The sequence below is a fragment of the Oratosquilla oratoria genome, chromosome 13 (assembly GCF_046742065.1).
Source record: "Oratosquilla oratoria isolate Oo_2021 chromosome 13, ASM4674206v1, whole genome shotgun sequence".
NCBI lineage: Eukaryota > Metazoa > Arthropoda > Malacostraca > Stomatopoda > Squillidae > Oratosquilla > Oratosquilla oratoria.
In genome coordinates this window covers 44055591-44076832 of record NC_134789.1, presented here as the reverse complement: position 1 = coordinate 44076832, position 21242 = coordinate 44055591, and the positions used below count along the sequence as shown (strand labels likewise).

Here is a 21242-nt window from a genome sequence, read left to right as displayed (position 1 = left end):
GAGGGGGGTAAAGCCTTTGGTATATATGTATCTATGTATTTCTCGTGATTTAATTTGTGTTCAGGTTTATTTGGGAATGTGGTGTATATGTGCGTTGGAGGTATGTTTCTGGCTACTTAGCCATTATCACACACTGATCGTGTGATGGTTGCCCGCCTTAGGGCGTGGATGGGTGTTCATTTGTATATGTGTTGTAATGTAGTTTTCCATGGGTGATATTGTAATATGTAAGATTACAGGCAATGGTTACATACAGTAATTTACCAGATTTTGTATATGATTATTGTGTAGGTGTATGTTCAGAAAATCAGATTATTAATTAGATGTATGAAACTAAGGTCTTCAGGCAGGAATGCTATAACCTTCAGCCTTTTCCACAATGACATCTGACATCAGGAACTATAGTAACCTTCATAATCCATTCATTTTGTGTATTTGATCACTTACCTATATCCCGTAGACATATAGAAACCAGTATTTATATTTGCAGGTATTTACCCTCTAAGATTGAGATGGTGGTGTTCTGCCAGCCAACAGAATTACAGAGAAACTTGTATCTCAACTTGGTGTCTGGTAAATTTGTACAAAGATGTTTTTCTTCACGAGAAGCTGGGGATCACCTAGCAGCCATATCAACATTGAAGAAACTTTGCAATCATCCATCTTTGATACTTAAGTCTGAAGATGAGGGTTGCTCTGCTATTGTAGACGAAATCCAGCAGTTCTTCCCTAATGATATGGATCAAATGTCATTAGAAGAGGTAAGATAGATTTGAATTACAAAGTCTTATCTGTCTTACTTCAAGTTATTAGTTATGCATGGCAGCCAACAAAAGTTCAACTGGCTGAATCTGCTAAATACATAAAATAAAACATTAGGAATAATACATACATACATACATATACCAAGGCTTTTTCCCCCTTACAAGGGAGGTAGCCAAAAAGAAAAAGGCATAAAATTATTCCCACCCATTCCATCCCTGCATACACTCCACACCCCTCCACCCTCCCTCTTACCTTAGCACCTCCTGGATGACGGGTCATCCCTGCACCTTGTCCACTGCCCTGGGTCAGAAGCAGTGTCACAAGACACAGCACATCCACAGCAAGGCCGCTTCATTAAATCAGCAACCCCCCCTCTCCATCCCCCCATGCATAAAAGGAGAAGACGGGGAGAAATCCCCTCGGGCTGCGTCATATTTTGCTCACACATACTACCTCATCCCCCATTCCACCTCATGCATCACAACATCATCCATATACAACCATTTTCCATTCACCCCTGTCTTCTGTCATCTCCCGTCCTTCCTCAACAGACATTCCCCTCTTCCCCAAAGCCCCCTTCACCCCATCCATCCACCTCATCCCAGGACGTCCCCTCATGTTCACTCCCTCCACATCAGCCTTCCATACCTCTTTTACTAGTCTTTCTTCACTCATTCTTTCCATGTGTCCAAACCATCCTAATACTCTTTCATCAACCCTATCTCCCAACTCCCTTTCCACCCCTGTTAATGACAGAATAAATTGTTTATTGTACCTTCAGTGTTTGGATATGGTATATCCTTAGCTTAATTAGATTGTCTGGCATTATCCAGAGTAATATCTTTAAAGTATGCCAAAATGTCAAAGTGATTAATTTAAAGGGATAAATAGAATGAAAGTTGAAATATCTTGTTATTACACTTTACATGTATAGAATATATCTTAATGGTTCTCTGTATTTTGTAGAACAGTGGGAAACTATCAGTAGTCTCCTGCTTACTGTGGTCTTTAGCACAAGATGGAAGAGAAAAAATTGTACTGGTGTCCAACTACACAACTACTCTAGACATGCTAGCTACACTGTGCCATCATTACAATTATTCCTACCTTCGCTTAGATGGTTCTACACCAGCAGCCAAGAGGCAAAATCTTGTAGATCAGTTCAACAGCATCCACTCAACAAAGTGTAAGTTTGACTGTTGTTATGTATTGTTATTTGTGTGTTAATTGGAGAGAAAGTTGAGACAATCAGTTTAGAGAATAGAATGATCAGGAGGTTTAGCCCTGAGAGGCAGGCACTGGGTCTCTGAACCAGGCCCAAGAGCTCTATCTATCAACTTCAGCTGTATTTCTCAAATTTTCACTCATGGAGAGCTGACAGCTGATGACAGTTCTCCTCTCCCTACAAATTTCAGCCAGTAATATGGAAATGCTCCCACACAGATATAACTTCAGGTAGTCATTGATTGATTACTTTTAAGTTTTATTAAGCAGAAAACCCACTCCCCCACAGTGGCTGGTAATATTCATGGAGTCCTCCCACAGATCTCTCTGGAAAGAAACTTTGGATTGATATCTGTGTTTTAATGGTGTGGGACTTTCTGTGTCACCTGTTGAAAGTAGTAGAATGAGGGAGCAGTTACCAGTTGTCAGCTCATCATACGTGAAAGTTTGTAAGAAAAACAGTTGAATTTGATAGAGATTTTGAGCCTAATCCAAAGAACAAGTGTCAGTCCTTCATGGCTGCACCTCCTGTTGGAGGTGATGGGGTTGATAGATTTTGAAAACGGCCAGCTCAGCTGTCCATCTTGCAACACCACCACAAGCAGGTAGCTGCCATTGGTTTCAACATTACAGTCTTAGTACATACATACATGCATATACCATAGACATTTTCCCCCATACAAGGGAGGTAGCTAAAAAAACAAAGGCATAAAAAACACTCCCACCCATTCCATCCCCAACATACTCCACTTCTATCCACCCCCTTCCCTCCCTCATATCTTGGCACCTCCCAGATGATGGGTCATCCCTGCATCTTGCCCACTGCCCTGGGTCAGAAGCAGTGTCACAAGACACAGCACATCCACAGCAAGGCAGTTTCATTAAATACCCCCATCCCCTCATGCAGAAAAGGAGGAGACAGGGAGAAATCCCTCTGGGCTGCTTCAATTTATTTCTCACATACTCCCTCACCCCCCATCCCCCACCCACTCCCCCTCATGCATCACAGCATCATCCAAACACAACCATTCTCCACTCACCCCTATCTTCTGTCCACTCCCATCCTTCATCAACAGACATTCCCCTCTTTCCCAGTGCTCCTTTCACCCAATCCATCCATCTCATCTTAGGTCACCCCCTCATGTTCACTCCTTCCACCTCTGCCTTCCACACCTCTTTTACAAGTCTTTCTTCACTCATTCTTTCCATGTGTTCAAACTATCCCAATATTCTTTCATCAACCCTATCTCCCAACCCCCTTTCCACCCCTATTCTCCTCCTCATCTCATTTCTCATTCTATCCATCCTAGTATCTCCTATCATACTTCTCAGGCACCTCATCTCAAACACATTCAAACTTCTCTCTTATGTTCCATGTTTCTGCCCCCATACAGTGCTGGTGGCACAGTCACTCCGTACAATCTCTTCTTAGCATCCATTCCCATAATTGTCTATTTCTCATTACACTTTTTAGTCCCCCAAGGCATTTACTCGCTTCTCTCAATCTACATTCTACCTCCACCTCCACTCCTCTTTTTCCCACCACATTCGCACCCAAGTATCTAAAACTATCCACTTCCTCCAGTCTCTCTCCCTTAATACTCCCAGTCTGCTGCCACTTTCTCCCTTGTACATATCATCACTTTACTTATACCCACATCAATCTTGAACTTCCTCCTTTCGCACACCTTCGCAAATTCTGTCACAGTTTAAGTAATTAACATATTTAACATTCTTATTTTTCTATAAGAATCACCATCAATTGAGAGCATGTGCCAGAGAGTGCATTGCATCACCCACATGCCAGCCAGTCTCTGCAGTCTCCCTGAGAAGTACCCATGCTCATTCTTCCCACACTGAACAACTCCTGACAAGTTCAATCAACTTGGCCCAGCTATGATTGTGGGCATCCCCTTCATCTCCTCCATTGAGACGAGAATAAATAGTTTGAGGTGTCAGGGTTGTGTGATGTTGTCATGTTTATTCAATATACATGGATGGGGTGATAGTGAAATGTTACTTGTATCATTGCCAACAGTTTACAGGGGAGTACAACTGTGCCAGCCCCCCCACCCCCACCCCACTCCTAGAATTTTTCAGTTTTTTACCTTCCATATTTTCTGGAAAATACGCCACCAATTTGATGAGATAGCTACCAGAAAATATGGAATTAAAAAAATAAATGAATAAATAAAAAATACAGAGGGGGCAGTTGCCCTCCCTAGACCTCCCCCCCCCCAAGAGGGCACTGCCCTGGTTTATATGTTTCACCAACAGTGTTGAAACAATTATGGATGATAATTATTATACATACATATACCAAAGGCTTTTTCCTCTTTACAAGGGAGGTAGCCAAAAAACAAAGGTATAAAATCCACTCCCATTCCATCCCTAACATACTCCAATCCCATTCACCCCCCTCCCTCCCTCCTACCTTGGCTCCTCTTGGATGATGGGTCATCCCTGCATCTCACCCACTGCCCTGGGTCAGAAGCAGTGTCACAAAACACAGCACATCCACAGCAACGCAGCTTCATTAAATTGGCAACCCCCCTCTCCGTCCCCTCATGCAGAAAAAGAGAAGATGGGGAGAAATCCCTTCAGGCTGCATCAAATTATTTTTTCACACATACTCCCTCACCCCCATCCCCCACCCACTCCCTTTCATACATCACAGCATCATCCATACACAACCATTCTCCATTCACCCCTGTCTTCTGTCTTCTCTCCTTCCTCAACAGACATTCCCCTCTTTCCCAATGCCCCTTTTACCCCATCTATCTATCTCATCCTTGGTTGCCTTCTCATGTTCACTCCTACCTGTGCCTTCCACACCTCATTTACCTCTCGCACCACCCCATCCATGTATAACTCGAACAGTCAAGGTGACATAACACATCCCTAGCAGAGTCCCACCTTTACCTCAAACCACTCACTCTCTCCATTTCTAATTCTAACACAAGCTCTACTACTCTTGGAAAAACTCTTGACTGCTCTTAACAGCTTTCCTCCTATCCCATATATCTGCAGTACCTCCTACAGTGCCTTCCTGTCTACTGTCATAAGCCTTTTACAAATCCATAAATGTCCCCCAAAAAATCATTACCTTTTCCCAATGTTTTCTCACATATATGTCTTACCACAAAAATCTGATCCATGCAACCCCTACCTGTCCCAATCCCACACAGTTTCTCACTAGTTACTGATCCCTCTGAAAGTACTACACTCACACTTGTCCTCTTTTCCCTTATAAAGTAGAACTGTACAGGCACTCCTCCAGTCCTCCTGCACTCTACCCTCTCTTAAACAAACAACCTCACCAGCCAGTCCACCATCACTGTACCTCCTGAAGATTTTATTGTGGCATAACATGTTTGTTATTATGTGTAGTTATTTTGTTTCAGTTTGCAGGATTTTCATTTCTTTAAGGCTTTTGTTCATTGTTACAGTTGTCTTCCTATTGAGTGCAAAAGCTGGGGGGGTTGGCCTGAACTTGTCAGGAGCTTCACGCATTTTACTTTATGATATAGACTGGAACCCAGCTACTGATTTGCAAGCTATGTCAAGGGTATGGAGAGATGGTCAGACTAAGACTGTTTATATCTACAGGTAAGAAACATCTATGAACATGCCATGGAATAGTAGAGGGCAATACTGTATAACTATTATGGTAATAACTAAAACATATTGCATATGAGTTATATAATACATTGAAAGGGATAACCAGATATATGGACTATACCAGCAGGGACAAGACATTAGACAAAGTGGGATAGATAGGCAAAATATTTAGCACCCTCACCCTCAATGAAGGAGCTTTTACTTACAAGGCAAAATGGCTAAATATTGAAGAAGACATGCTATCATATGTGGCCCTTTTACTTCTTCCTATCTAAAACATCCAGAGTGTACCTTGACACTATCTCAGCTGGTGCATCCATCTCAAAGAACAAGCCACCTTGGTTTATGCATTCTTTTCCTACTCTTTCTTTCCTTCATGTGCATCTTGGAATATATCTATCTATATACCAAGGGCATTTTCTCCCTTTAAGGAAGGCAAAATGTTGCAAGAATGGATAGAGTGAGAAATATGGAGGTATTTACCTAGTTGTATTTTCTGGGGCGAGAGCTATGCTTGTAGTGACCTGTTTCGTATCTCCCTGAACCCAGTTTATTCTTAAAATCTTGTACAGTTTGGGCACTCACTGTTTCTCCATTTGGTTTGTTCCAGACATCACTCTATGTGGAAAGCTATTCTTTTTCAAATCTCTTCTGTAACTGTCCTTCTTTAGCTTCTTTTTGTGTCCTCTTGTTTCTCTTCTGTCCCATTTTAATAAGTCGTCTCTATCAAGAATTTCCATCCCTTTCATAATTCTGTAAATGGTCAACAAATCACCTCTTTCTCTACTCTGTTCCAGTGTTGATAGATCTAATTTTTCCAATTTTTGTTCAAATGTCAAATTTGACAGTGTAGGTACCATTTTTGTCACTGCTCTTTGGATTCTTTCCGATTTTTTTTTTTTTTTTTTTTTTTTTTGTGTATTTACCTAGTTGTATTTACCTAGTTGTATTTTGCGGGAAGGGGAGCTATGCTCGTGATGTCCCGCCTTTGTATCTTGCAGTGTCTAGTTTGTTTTTAAACTCATGAATGGTTTTTGCGCATACTATTTCATTGTCCAGTTTGTTCCAAGTGTCCAAAACTCTATGAGGAAAACTGTTTTTCTTCAGTTCTCTTCTATAGCTATGTTTTTTTATTTTCTTTCCATGTCCTCTTGTGTTTCTTTTGTCCCAGTTAAGTAAGTTCTCACTATCGAGTACCTCTGTGCCTTTCATGATTCTGTAGATGGTCAATAGGTCACCTCTCTCTCTTCTTTGCTCCAGTGTCGGTAACTCCAGTTTAGCCAATCTCTCCTCGTATGATAGGTTTGCAAGTGCAGGTGCCATTTTTGTAGCTGCTCTTTGGATTCTTTCTATTTTCTTTATATTCTTTTTGGTACTGGGGGACCACAATGTCGCTGCATACTCTAATCTAGGCCTTATCAATGTAACCAATATTTTTTTCATCATGTCTTCGTCCAAGTATGTAAACGCCACTTTTATTGATCTTAGCAAGTTGTAAGTCTCCCCGACAATTTTGTTAATCTGTATATCATAGGACAAGTCGTTCGTGATAATTACTCCCAAATCTTTTTCGGATCCTACTTTCTTTACTTCTTTGGTTCCAATTGTATATTTTCCTGATATTCTGTTTTTGCTTTTTCCAAACTCCATTATGCTACACTTCTTAGTATTAAAGTCCACTTCCCATTTCTGACTCCAGTTCCATACCCTATTTAGGTCTTCTTGCAGTGCTTCACAGTCCTCATCAGTTTCTATTTTCCTTAGCAGTTTGGCGTCATCGGCAAAGAAGCTCATGTAGCAGTTCACGTCCTCATCCATGTCATTCATATAGATAGCAAACATTATTGGTGCCAGCACAGATCCTTGCGGTACTCCACTGATCACCTCTTTCCAGTCTGAATATTTTTCTCTGAGCACTACTCTCATCTTTCTACCAGTCAGAAAGTCCTCTATCCATTTTAGTAGGTTTCCCTGTATTCCTCCTATGTGTCCCAGTTTTTTTAGTAGTTTTCTGTGTGGTACTTTGTCAAAGGCTTTTTGCAAGTCTAGGAATGCACAATCAGCCCATCCATTTCTTTCTTGCACTATGTCTATTAGTCTTGAGTAAAAGCATATTAAGTTTGTGGAGCATGATCTTCCTTGTCTGAATCCGAATTGTCTTGGGTTTAATATGTCATTGTCTTCCAGATGTTTTACCCATCTATTCTTGATTATTTTCTCACAAATTTTGGCAATGGTGCTTGTTAGTGATACTGGCCTATAGTTGGTGGGTTCTTCTTTGTTTCCTCCTTTGTGTATTGGTACAATGTTAGCGTTTTTCCAGTCCTCGGGTATCTTTCCTTCCTTGAGTGAGCTGTTTATTAAGATGTGTATTTTGTCTGTTAGTTCTTCTTTGCACTCCTTTAGAATCCAATTTGCAATACCGTCCGGGCCATGTGATTTTCTGACATCCAGCCTTGATAAATGTTCTGATATTTCCTTTAGTGATGCTGTAAACTCATTCATGAGGGGAGATTTCTTGTTTTTGTCTATGTCCCAATTCGGTATTTTCTCTCTGGTGAAAACAGATTTAAAGTGATTGTTCATGACTTCGGCCATCTCTAAATCTTCTGTGTATTCTATGTTTCCTTGGCATAGTTTCACCAATTCCTGTTTGTTTTTAAGTTTACCATTCACATACCGATAGAATAGTTTGGGTTGCTCTTTGCATTTGTCTATAATATCCTTCTCATGGTTCCTTTTCTCCTCTCTTCTCACATTAACATACTCATTTCTATAGTTAACATAAATTTGCCATTTGCTTTGTTTTTTGTCTTTTCTCCACTTTTTCCAAGCTTTGTCCCTTCTGTCTTTTGCCTCACTGCATCTTTTGTTGAACCAACATTTAATGTACTCTCTCTCTCGCTTTTGTCTTGGTACATGCCTGTTTACCCCTTCATTGTAGTTTTCCATCAATATATTGATATAGTGTGTGTGTGTGTGTGTGTGTGTGTATTTACCTAGTTGTATTTTGCGGGAAGGGGAGCTATGCTCGTGATGTCCCGCCTTTGTATCTTGCAGTGTCTAGTTTGTTTTTAAACTCATGAATGGTTTTTGTGCATACTATTCCATTGTCCAGTTTGTTCCAAGTGTCCAAAACTCTATGAGGAAAACTGTTTTTCTTCAGTTCTCTTCTATAGCTATGTTTTTTTATTTTCTTTCCATGTCCTCTTGTGTTTCTTTTGTCCCAGTTAAGTAAGTTCTCACTATCGAGTACCTCTGTGCCTTTCATGATTCTGTAGATGGTCAATAGGTCACCTCTCTCTCTTCTTTGCTCCAGTGTCGGTAACTCCAGTTTAGCCAATCTCTCCTCGTATGATAGGTTTGCAAGTGCAGGTGCCATTTTTGTAGCTGCTCTTTGGATTCTTTCTATTTTCTTTATATTCTTTTGTGTGTGTGTGTGCTAGGTGCCCATAGTTTAGGTCTTATTAGTGTAACCACTATTTTCTTTACCATTTCTTCATCCATGTAGTCAAAGGCCACTTTCATTGATCTTAATATATTAAAAGTCTCTCCAAATAATTTATTGACATGTTTATCAGGTGTCAAGTCACTTGAGACAATCACTCCCAGGTCCCTTTCTGAGGGAAAAACCATGCTAGAAAGAGAACTGTCAGATAGGGTAGATCAAAGGGTACTGAGGTGGAGAGAATGAATGAGGAAAGGGTAGCAAGAGAGTGTGATAATCAGAATGAAGTTGGAATAAACTTGAGAGAAAGGGTAACAATGAGGCAGCTAGAAGGGACATTAAAGTCATTTGCTCTGTAAAAGTATCAAGTGGATGAGGACGGAGATAACTATATAATCTACACCACCGTAGCAGTGCTCTGTCTTACTATATTGCCTTTGACCTTAGCAATTTGATGGAACGACAGGGAGATGATGAGATTGAAGGGGTGATGAGTAGGTTTTGGATGAGCATGTGAATTGATTTGGCCATCTTATAAAATGGGAAGCCCTTTTGGTACATAAATATGTATTATTATTATTCATTATTACAACAACTACTACTTTCAGGCTACTGCTGACAGGTTCCATTGAGGAGAAAATTTATCAGCGACAGGTTAGTAAGCAGGGACTTAGCGGAATTGTGGTAGATGCCCGACAGAGCTCTAGGACCCAGTTTTCAAGGGAGGAACTAAAGGTAAGATATTTTCATTTATTGTTTCTCATAACTATTGTTATTATATATACAGTGCTTGACAAGGATGTATGAACGGTTAGCGAGAATGAGTGATGAGGAGTGTTGAGGACTGTTTTTGCTGAAATGCACAATTTTATATAAAAAATTAGCATATGGTTGCATTATTTGACCTATTTTCCAGCTGCTGACTTTGCAGGATCGCAATCACTGGCAGATGTGCATTCATCTCCAAAAACATGTATCCTTCCTTTGCACTTCCCATTTACACAATGCCATGACTCTTTGCCACTCTTAAGCACTCTGTCGAGTCTGTAACAGTACCTTTCATGTAATATATTTTCTTTTCCTTTGGACGATGTTATCTTCTCTATTTCATGGGTTCTGTGAACTGAAATAAATGAATTATTTATAATTTATAATTATTTATGATTATTTACTTTTCATCATGTTTTACAATTAATAATTTATTCCACATACTCTTTTTATTCAACATTGAATACAAATGTGATTGGAAATTCCCACCTTATGTAGTTTAATAAAACGTGCAGGTACGTCTAACGTAGGCCGGGATTGAAATGAAACATGATTAATTTATTTGCTTTTCACACCTTTTGCTTCCCTGCTGTGGGAAAGTTTGAGTAAAGGCACAAACTATTCCATAGGTTCCATTTCATATATATATATATATATATATACAGTGGCCGCGAAAAGTTTGGGCGCAAAATTATAGGTGCCCCAACTTTCCCCTAAACTCAAAACATGAGAAAATTACAACTTTCCACCCAAACTTTTCGCTATTTTTCAATGCTAGCGTTTGTACCCGTATTTAGCCGAGACAATACACACTATTTGGCAACTCTGTTTAGGCGCACTCGATGTCACATGGAGTCACTTTCTAAACATCTCTCAAGGAGAGTAGTCTTTTTTTTGCGGTGGTCTCTGTTTTTGTGCCTTGATATCTCCGTAATGGGAAGTGGTAAAGAGCTGGAAAGAGACACAGTTGTTACAATCATAACCCTCTATAAGGAGGGTTATAAGTGTAAAGGGTTATTAGGAGGCAGTTAGAACCGTAGAAGTACGATTTGATATCTTCCTTGGCCGACCAGAGCGATGCTTTTGAGTAGGAATGATGTCACTTCCTTCGTCTCGAAATTTCTTGGTCCACTTTTGCACTTGACGCACTCCAATTCCCACACGAGTAGCAATATCTTTACACTTATAACCCTCCTTATAGAGGGTTATGATTGTAACAATTGTGTCTCTTTCCAGCTCTTTACCACTTCCCATTATGGAGATATCAAAGCACCAAACAGAGACCACCGCAAAAAAAAAGACTACTCTCCGTGAGAGATGTTTAGAAAGTATAGTGGGACAAGGTCTATACAACCACTGGGTGAAAATAGAACAGACAAGTAGGGAGGTGGTGTCATAATATTGACCGAAAAAGGTCTTAATGTGACAAAGATTAATGAAGGCCAAGGCAATGTAGAATTAATTATGATCAAAATTATAAACAAAAAGATGAAAAGCAGAAAATTTGTATGTACCATAAAAAACACAGGCTTGGTCGGACATGGATGTGCTATGTCTTGCAACACTGCTTCTGACCCAGGGCAGTGGATGAGATGCAGGGATGACCTGTCATCCAGGAGGAGCCAAGATAAGAGGGAGTGGGGTGGATGGGAGTGGAGTATATGGGGATGGAATGGGTGGGAGTGGTTTTTATGCCTTTGTTTATTGGCTACCTCCCTTATAAGGGGGAAAAAGACTGGTATATGTATGTATGTAACACAACAAAGGTTGGCATAGTTATGAGACTAATAGAATGATAATAGAAAGGCCTTTGTTCTGCAGTGGATTCAAAATGGCTGATTGATTGATCAGCAACCATTCACCTAATGGTGAAGAAGAACAAATTATATGAACAGTTTATGTGGATGTCAGTTATATCACCAAGTTGTCATTCATTATACTCCTCAGGACCTGTTCGGCTTCCATGTGGATACCACCTGCTTCACACATGACTTGATGGATTGCCAATGTGATATGATGGGTAGCTTGCCTCCAGCCAATGCCAGTGGCCCATCTCAACTGTCTTCAAGAGGTATGCCTTTGTCTTTACCAATATGATTATGAAAAGGACTTTTCTAGCTTTTTTTGTTTGTGTATTTTTCATTTGCTTTTCATTTACTTTTCAAAGTAATCTAGACATATGCATAGCACTTTCATATTTACCTCCCTTACCATCCCATCCATATACACTGAACAACCCTAATGAAGCTCCATTCATCCCCAAATACCTGTTTTTCATGACACTTTTATTCCTCCCTCAAGTTTATTTTCTTCCTGTACTCTATAATTTGTCTCCACCCCTAGTCCACCATCCCCTGTTATGTGTGACCCGAAATATTTAAGAATTCTTTAATTTCTCCAGCTTCTCTCATTTAAATTATCTTCCAAGTCACTGCCACCTTTTCCCATATACATCTGATCACCTTACTTTTACCTACATTTACTTTCAACTTTCTTCTCTTACGTACACTCCCAAACTCTGTCACAAGCTGCCTCAGTCCATCCTCTGACCCATCCACAAGTGCAATTTTATCCACAAACAGCAAGTGGCTCACCTCCCATTTCCACTCTCACCAGCTTCAAAGCCTCACCCATTATCCTCATGTTTACTTCCCTTATCACCCTCTCCATTGAACAACAGTGGTGACATTAAGGGGGTCCATTAGAAAATCGAACTTTAGTTTGGGGTGAAAGTGGCTGAGATTTTTTCCTAGTAATTTTCTTGTCTCAGAGAAGATACAACAGAGTTTTCAAGTCATTTATGCTTATACTTTTTTTATTGTTTTTTTTTTTTTTTTTTTTTTTTTTTCCGAGGGGTAATTTTTGAAAATTTTGAAATTGATTCAGGGGATAGACCTTTGACTGGATATTGATTATTTTTTGTGTTTATAATGGGCTAAGATAGATGAAGAAACAGAGGCAGAATTATGATGTGATCAGTCTGTTATGAGAAAAAACAATCCAAAGTTGATGGAAAAAAAAAAATGTATATATGAAAAAATCCTACTAGTCCTTGACAGAAGGACATAAATCTGCCTCCAAATGTTCTCCCAATTATGCTGAATCCGAAAAGGATTTGCAGTTGAAAATCAGTGAAGGCGTTTTGGATATGAATCAAGTTAAATGTGCAAAAATCAAGTTTTTCAGGAATGAGTGTCATAGTTTTTTTGTTCATGGTTACTGGTCCCCTTTCATTATTTAGGATGTTATGGTGTTGAAAGGGTATCATAGGCACCACCCTACTCTTTGTTGCCAGCTTTTGATTAATTACAGGTTTATATGATGAATCCAGTTAGTATCCACCAGGGTTATATTGCTCAGGTTCCAAGCGTGCACTTTTCCTTTTCTTGGCGCGATGCATCTTTGGCGACAGACGATCTTTATCTGCCATCCTAAGCTGTTTTATGGCATCACTGGTTGTTTTAGAGGAAATATTTTCAGAATTTAATTTTTTTTTTTTTTTTTTTTTTTTTTTTTTTTTTCATGATTTTCTGATGGACGATTCATACTGTATGGTATGCAGTCAGGTCCCTGTTGCCATATCGTATGCTATTATTTATCATACAAAAGCATAAATATTGTGCAAAATACACAGCTTCTTTTGTTAGCAAATATATGTACATACATACATACATATACCAAGGCCTTTTCCCCCTTACAAGGGAGGTAGCCAAAAAGGGAAAGGCATAAAAACACTCCCACCCATTTCATCCCTAAATACACTCCACACCCCTCCCACCCTTCCTCTCATCTGAGCACCTCCTGGATGACGGGTCATCCCTGCACCCTGCCCACCGCCCTGGGTCAGAAGCAGTGTCGCAAGACACAGTACATCCACAGCAAGGCCGCTTCATTTAATCGGCGACCCCCCCTCTCCGTCCCCCCTTGCATATAAGGAGAGGACGGGGAGAAATCCCTTCGGGCTGCGTCAAAATTTACTCACACATACTACCCCACCCCCCACCCCCCCGCCCATTCCTCCTCATGCAATCACACATCATCCATATACAACCATTCTCCACTCACCTCTGTCTTCCGTCCTCTCCCTTCCTTCCTCAACAGACATTCCCCTCTTCCCCAAAGCCCCCTAGGACATCCCCTCATGTTCACTCCCTCCACATCTGCCTTCCATACCTCTTTTACTAGTCTTTCTTCACTCATTCTTTCCATGTGTCCAAACCATCCTAATATTCTTTCATCAACCCTATCTCCCAGCTCCTTTTTCACCCCTGTTCTCCTCCTCACCTCCTCATTTCTCACTCTATCCAGCCTAGTAACCCCCACCATACTTCTCAGACACCTCATCTCAAACACATTCAAACTCCTTCTCTCTTCTTCTCTTATGTTCCACGTTTCTGCCCCATACAGTGCTGTTGGCACAATCACTCCTTCATACAGTCTCCTCTTCGCATCCATTCCTAAATGTCTATTCCTCATTACAATAATATATAATTCAGTATATGTATAAAGTATAATTGTAGCAGAAATATATTCAAGTAGAAATAGACGGTATAATAGGAAAACAAAATAATGAAACACTAAGTTGATGGGAAAATTCAAAATCAGTACGCGAGAGTAATCACCACGAAAAACACTTCTATAACAACGAACTACGTTTTCTGCAACAACACAACAATAACACTCACTATCCAAAAACCAACTGCCCAGTCCTATTAATCGCTAGAATTATGTACATCGAACCAAACACGAAGCTATGACTAATATTCCGCGAAATTCACAGACAGCTCATATCATTGTTACATCACACACACACACACACACACACATGTTGCAACAAATTACTGCACGTTGCTGTTCGTTTGCAATTCACGATTGTGCTGCCTATAATTCACTTATAATATATATACTGTATGTGTGTGTGTGTACACTAGGGAATTTTTAGGTACGTATCATTTTTATAATCCGCTCTGGCAACACTGTTACACCAACACTCACTCGCTCAATTTAACGGAAAATTTTAATATAGCGGACTGGACCTTGGCTGAATTAGTTTGTTAAATCGGGCTTCTACTGTACAAAGACAGGTCACCACGAGCATAGCTCCCTTCCCGTGCTCAGAGAAAAATATTCAGGTTGGAAAGAGGTGATCAGTGTAGTACCACAAGGATCTGTATTGGGCTCCAATAATGTTTGCTATTTATGTGAATGACATGGATGATGATGTGCAGTGTTACATGAGCTTCTTTGCAGATGATGCCAAACTGTTAAGGAAAGTAAAAACTGAAAAGGATTGCAAATCACTACAGGAAGACCTGAATAAGGTATGGAGTCAGAAATGGGAAGTGGACTTCAATATTAACAATTGTAGCATAATGGAGTTTGGAAAAAGTAAAAATAGAATATCAGGACAATATAAAATTAGAACTAAGGAGGTAAAGAAGGAGAGATCCAAAAAAAGATTTGGGTGTAATTATCTCAAACAACTTGTCCTATGATAAACAGATCAACAAAATTGTCGGAGAATCCTACAACTTGCTAAGATTAATAAAAGTGGCATTTACATATTTGGATAAAGAAATTATTAAAAAAAAAATTTGGTCACAATGATAAGGCTGAGACTAGAGTATGCAGCGACATTGTGGTCACCCAGTACCAAAAAGAATATAAAGAAAATAGAAAGAATCCAGAGAGCAGCCACAAAAATGGCACCTGCACTTGCAAACTTGTCATATGAGGAGAGATTGGCCAAACTGGAGTTACCAACTCTGGAGCAAAGAAGAGAGAGTGACCTACTGACCATCTACAGAATCATGAAGGGCACAGAAATACTTGATAGAGAGGACTTGTTAAACTGGGACAAGAGAAACACAAGAGGACATGGAAAGAAAATAAAAAAACATAGCTACAGAAGAGATCTGAAGAAAAACAGTTTTCCACATAGAGTGGTGGACACTTGGAACAAACTGGACAAAAAATAGTGTGCGCAAAAACCATTCATGAGTTTAAGAGCAAACTAGACATGTGAGACATAAAGGCGGGACACCATGAGCGTAGCTCCCCTTCCCACAAAATACAGCTAGGTAAATATAAAAAAATCTTTGGATCACCCTTGTGGACACCACATAATTCATTAATGCCTCTAAACTACCCTCCTATCAACCACCCTGGCCTATATGTACTTATGATTTTACAGTGTGTGTTTATTCCATAGCATGTCAGCTGGGAAGTGTTGCTAATACTATCAACCTAAATGCAACAATGGATCAGCTACAACAATGGCAGCATTTCCTAGCACCCTTCCCTTCAGGATGTATCAAGGTAGGTTGCAATGAGGTTTGTAATATTGTACAGTATATTTTCAGTGCAAGGGCATTTGGTATACATAGGTTATCTATATACTAAGGGCCTCTTCCTCATTATAAAGGATGTAGCAAACCAAGGCACACACCCACTCCCACCCATTGTTTCAATCTCCTCGTAGCTCTTCATGACACATACCAATAAATTGTGTCCATCATCTATATTCATTTTCTGAAATATTTCACTTCTCTACACAGCCAACCCAGAGGTGTTACTATGTCCTTGAGGCTATGGGTCTCCTACAATAGACCTGAGGTAATAGATTGATTTCACTATAAGCCAGTGGTGGATCATATAATTGGAAGGGTATACACTGTAAACATTTAAAAGAGTTCACAAGAAAGAAGTTTGAGACTAAATATGGCAAAAATAGAAGTATGGTATATAAAGAATTTGATAGTTTTGTACTTATTAGTTGCCTTGGTGTTTTTTCTGCAATAGACACATTACCCCAATGTAATATGGAATAGCTCCTTGGTTGGCCCATAGGTCACATGAGATATTTTGTACATTTATACATGCCAAAAGGCCTTTTTCCCTTACAAGAAAGGCAGCAGTCATGATATACAACACCTATCAAAAACCTATTCATTACCCCTGCCATCTTGACATAGCAACCATAACCAACCAACCAACTTCCAGTCCTCATGTTGGGCACCTAGTCCATTACAGCTCTCTCAACTATCCTCCCACTTAGCTACATATGCGTGCCTCTTTTTAAACATTATCTTTGTGAGGGGCACCATCCTAGCCTTCCAATAGGGGGGGGGGGGTTTGTTACGTTAAACCATATCATATCATTTATTACCATCATTGCTTACATCTGTCCTATATTTATTTCCTGCCACTCAATACCTCCTTACTACACACATCAATAAACTCTTCTCCTGTAGAATCAAGGTCACCAACACCACTATAATTGTGGTACTCCCCAAGGTAGGCGTAGCTCCTCTTGGGGATCGGTGCCACCTGCATAGAGCCGGTGGCCAGGGGTAGTTGCTGCCGTTTGGCCCCCAACTCTTGGGGTTGGGGGGTGGTCCCACGACGTAGACGATGCAGCCCCAGGACCAGAAATCCAAAGCCTCATCAGACAACGTGACACACTTAAACACGGTCCCCACACCTATCCCTCAAAACATAGCAGACCAAATACAAACACTAAACACTGTGATTGCCAATAAAATACATGAACAAAAAACACAAAATTGGCAAAACTTTATCAATACACTTGATCACAAAACAAACACCAGCAAATTGTACAAAACACTCAACAGCATTACACTATCCAACAGTAACACTACACGCTCTCACGCAGCAATAATCACAACAACAGATAATCTACCCTCAAACAGACAACAAGCAAACGCACTCATACGTCATTTTGCACAGACAAGCCATCTCACTTCTCACCCTGACGACCGACGCACCATTCGACGTAAGAAAGACTTTCCCACAGACTCAGACTATATACCCTTCATAGACAGTCAGACAAAACTCATAATACATAGTCTCAAGCACTCATCTGCCTGTGGCCCTGATAACATAAGCAACATCCACCTAAAACACATTGGACCACAAGGTATACACGCACTCACAAACATTGCAAACTACAGCTATTCACACAACACTATACCCGACATCTGGAAGCATGGTAAAATAATCACCATTCCAAAACCGAACAAAGACCCAACAATCCCAACATCGCACCGTCCAATCACACTTCTCTGCACCCCCTCTAAAGTCATTGAACGCCTAATACTTAAACTTGTCACACCACATATTCCCCTTGCTGACTCACAACACGGTTTTAGGCCACTACACTCCACAAACACTCTTCTGACAAACCTCACACAAAGAATTTTAGATGGCATCAATTCAGATAGGCCCCACCAAAGAACACTTCTTATAACTTTAGACATTAGTAAAGCTTTTGATGCTATCCCCCGCCACAACCTAACAAATAAAATATATAACACAGACATGCACAATAACACCAAAAGATGGCTGGCCAATTATCTGGCAGGTAGGAATGCTTACGTGTCATATAATGGCCAATCATCGCACATCAGAAACATTAAGAACGGAGTACCACAGGGCTCGGTTCTATCCCCCACACTATTTAATCTATACATGCATGACTTACCCACGCCAGACACCTCAGAAATACAAATCTCTTCCTACGCAGACGACATAACAATCACATGCACACATCGTAACACAGACAAAGCTGCAGAAATAATCCAGCCATACCTTGACACACTCAACACATGGTTCATCACAAACAGACTCAAAATAGCTCCAACCAAATCTACAGCAACACTTCTCACCAACTGAACAAAAGAACACAAATACATACCTCATCTCTACATCAACAACACTCTAATACCACACACAAACACACCAAAAATTCTTGGTGTAACATACGATACATCCATGTCTTTCAAACAACACATCACAAACATAAAAAACAAATGCACACCCAGACTTAACGCACTTAAGTCAATCACTGGAACAACATTTGGACAAAACAAAGAAACTAATATAACAATATACAAACAATGCATACGCTCAGTGTTGAATTATGCGAGTCCTGCATGGGCTCCTAATCTCAGTGAGACACACCACAACACCCTTCAAATCATACAAAACAAAGCCCTAAAAACAATTACAGGCTGCACAAATACAACACCTACAGACCATTTACACCATGAAACAAAAGTCCTCAAAGTCAAGGACCACCTCGACATGAGAGGCACACAAACACTTGCCGCAGCCACCACAAACACATTACACCCGCTACACTACATAGCAGAACACCCACACACACCAAGAAACATTAAAACAACACCCAAAGACCTTTATCACGCACAGATACTCTCTTCTCTTCCTCCACAACCACCAAATACCAGCCTCCGGAAACATATTCATAATCATATCACTCACCGCTCCATTAACACACTGAAAGACAACACACTGCTGCATGCACCCCCTGATATCCACCCTTCTGAATCCTCTCTCCCACGAAAGGCAGAGTCCACTTGGCCAGACTGCGGTGCGGTCACCACCCAGCACTTCTAGCTACCAGAAGAGGCTGGATGACCGCGTTGTGAACAGCTGCCCAGGATGTAACACTTCACCCCATACCGTACAACACATAATGGAAGACTGCATTATACACAATCATGCACGCAAACAACACAACTTACGCTCTATAAAGGATTTGTGGGAAAACCCAGTTTCAGCTATGGCATTCCTTGGGGAGACGGGACTGCTCGGACAGAGTCTAGGGAACGACAACAACAACAACACCACCACTATAATTTTCCTAAAACTTTGCACATCTAATCATTCCAAAACAGTACTCTCCTCATTACTTTTTTACTTCACCAAGGCACTCTCAGAGGCCTATATCTCCCATCCCAATTTAATTTTTGTGTACATGAATCTTCACCCTTCACCCCATGATGCACTTCTCATCACTTATATTAGGTCTGTTTGAAATATGTAAGGACACTTGAAACTGATAAAGGGACTGATTAATTGAACAATTGTAGCTGTTATTTATCTATGTGTGTGTCAAGGGCATCTTCCCCCTGACAATGAAGGTAGCCAGTCAAGGTACATAAGGTTATAACAAGGGTGATGCAAACAAGGTCATCATAATAAAACAACAGGGCAGGACTCTCAGTAATGGGAATAAACTGGACAAATTTAGATTTAAGAAGGAAATAGGCAAGAATTGGTTTACTAATAGGGTGGTCGATGAATGAAATAAACTTAGTAACCATGTAGTAAGCGCTGAAACTATCAGTTGTTTTAAAAAACGATTAGACAACTTTATGGATGGGGATGACAGGTGGTGATGGATATGGAGCTGCCTAGTGTAGGCCTTATGGTCTCTTGCAGTCTCCTTTATTCTTGTGTTCTTACACACTCACTCTCACCCATCCCATTCCCATCCACCACCCTTGTTTTTCTCTCATCTTAGCTCCTCATGGATGAAGGGTCATCCCTTACTCCTACCCACTGCCAGGATCAGAAGCAATGCATCAAGACACAGTACATCCACAGAAGGGACACTTCACTTACACAGCAACCCTCCCTACTCATGCAGAAAATTGAGGTTGGGAGAAATCCCTTCAGGCTGCATCAAAATATCATCCATACACAACCCGTCTTCACTCACCCATATCCCCTTTTTATTTTCCCAAAGCTCCTTTCACCCCATATATCCATCTCATCCTCTCAAGTTCATGCCATCCACACCTCTTTTACTAATCTTTTTTCACTCATCCTTTCCATGTCTCCAAACAGTCTCAATAATCTCTCATTGGCCGTCTGCCAGATCCTGTCCAACCCCTCTCCTCCTTACCTCATTTCTCACTCTATCCAACCTTGTAACTCCTACCACACTTCTCAAGGCACTTCACCTCAAGTTCACTTTTTTTGTTTCTTCTCCCCAAATTTTATAATCTTTTGATATTCTGTTCTTACTTTTCCAAACTCCATTATACTCCATTTCTTGATATTGAAGTTCACTTCCCACTTTTGAGTACATTTTTAGATTTTGTCCAGGTCTGATTGTAATGGTTCACAATCCTCCTCTGTTCTTACTTTCTTTAGTATTTTTGCATCATCTGCAAAGAAATTCATATAACACTCCACTCCTTCATCCATGTCATTTATATATATGGCAAACATGATTGGAGCCAGCACCAACCCTTGCGGGACACCACTTATCATTTCTTCCCATTTCAAGTATTTGTCTCTAATTACTACCCTCATTTTTCTCCCAGTCAGGAAGTCTTCTATCCATTCCAATAATTTACCTCCGATGCCACCCAGTGATTCTATTTTTCTTATTAATTTCTTGTGTTTGAAATGAAATACCTGAGAAGTATGGTAAGGGTTACTAGGCTGGATAAAGTGAGAAACAAGGAGATGAAGAAGTGAGTGGGGTGAAAAGGGAATTGGGAGATGGGGTTGATGAAAGAGTATTGGAATGGTTTGGACACATGAAAAGAACGAGTGAAGAAAGAATAGTAAAAGAGTGTGG

The 21242-nt window shown here is 40.4% G+C and overlaps 1 protein-coding gene across 5 annotated transcripts in view; it reads left to right on the top strand.

Annotated features, from left to right (window-relative positions):
• The window catches only part of LOC143032419 (DNA repair and recombination protein RAD54B-like), a 60876-nt gene that overhangs the window by 38937 nt on the left and 697 nt on the right, over positions 1-21242 (top strand). For 4 of the 5 annotated variants that reach the window (XM_076197169.1, XM_076197168.1, XM_076197170.1 and 1 more), the window contains exons 12-17: positions 491-761; positions 1732-1951; positions 5439-5598; positions 9667-9793; positions 11774-11897; positions 16038-16144. In XM_076197169.1, the coding sequence (XP_076053284.1) occupies positions 491-761; positions 1732-1951; positions 5439-5598; positions 9667-9793; positions 11774-11897; positions 16038-16144 (1009 nt within the window). Of the gene's footprint in view, positions 1-490; positions 762-1731; positions 1952-5438; positions 5599-9666; positions 9794-11773; positions 11898-16037; positions 16145-21242 lie in introns of those variants that run through there. The other variant, XR_012967111.1, reaches the window with a different exon arrangement.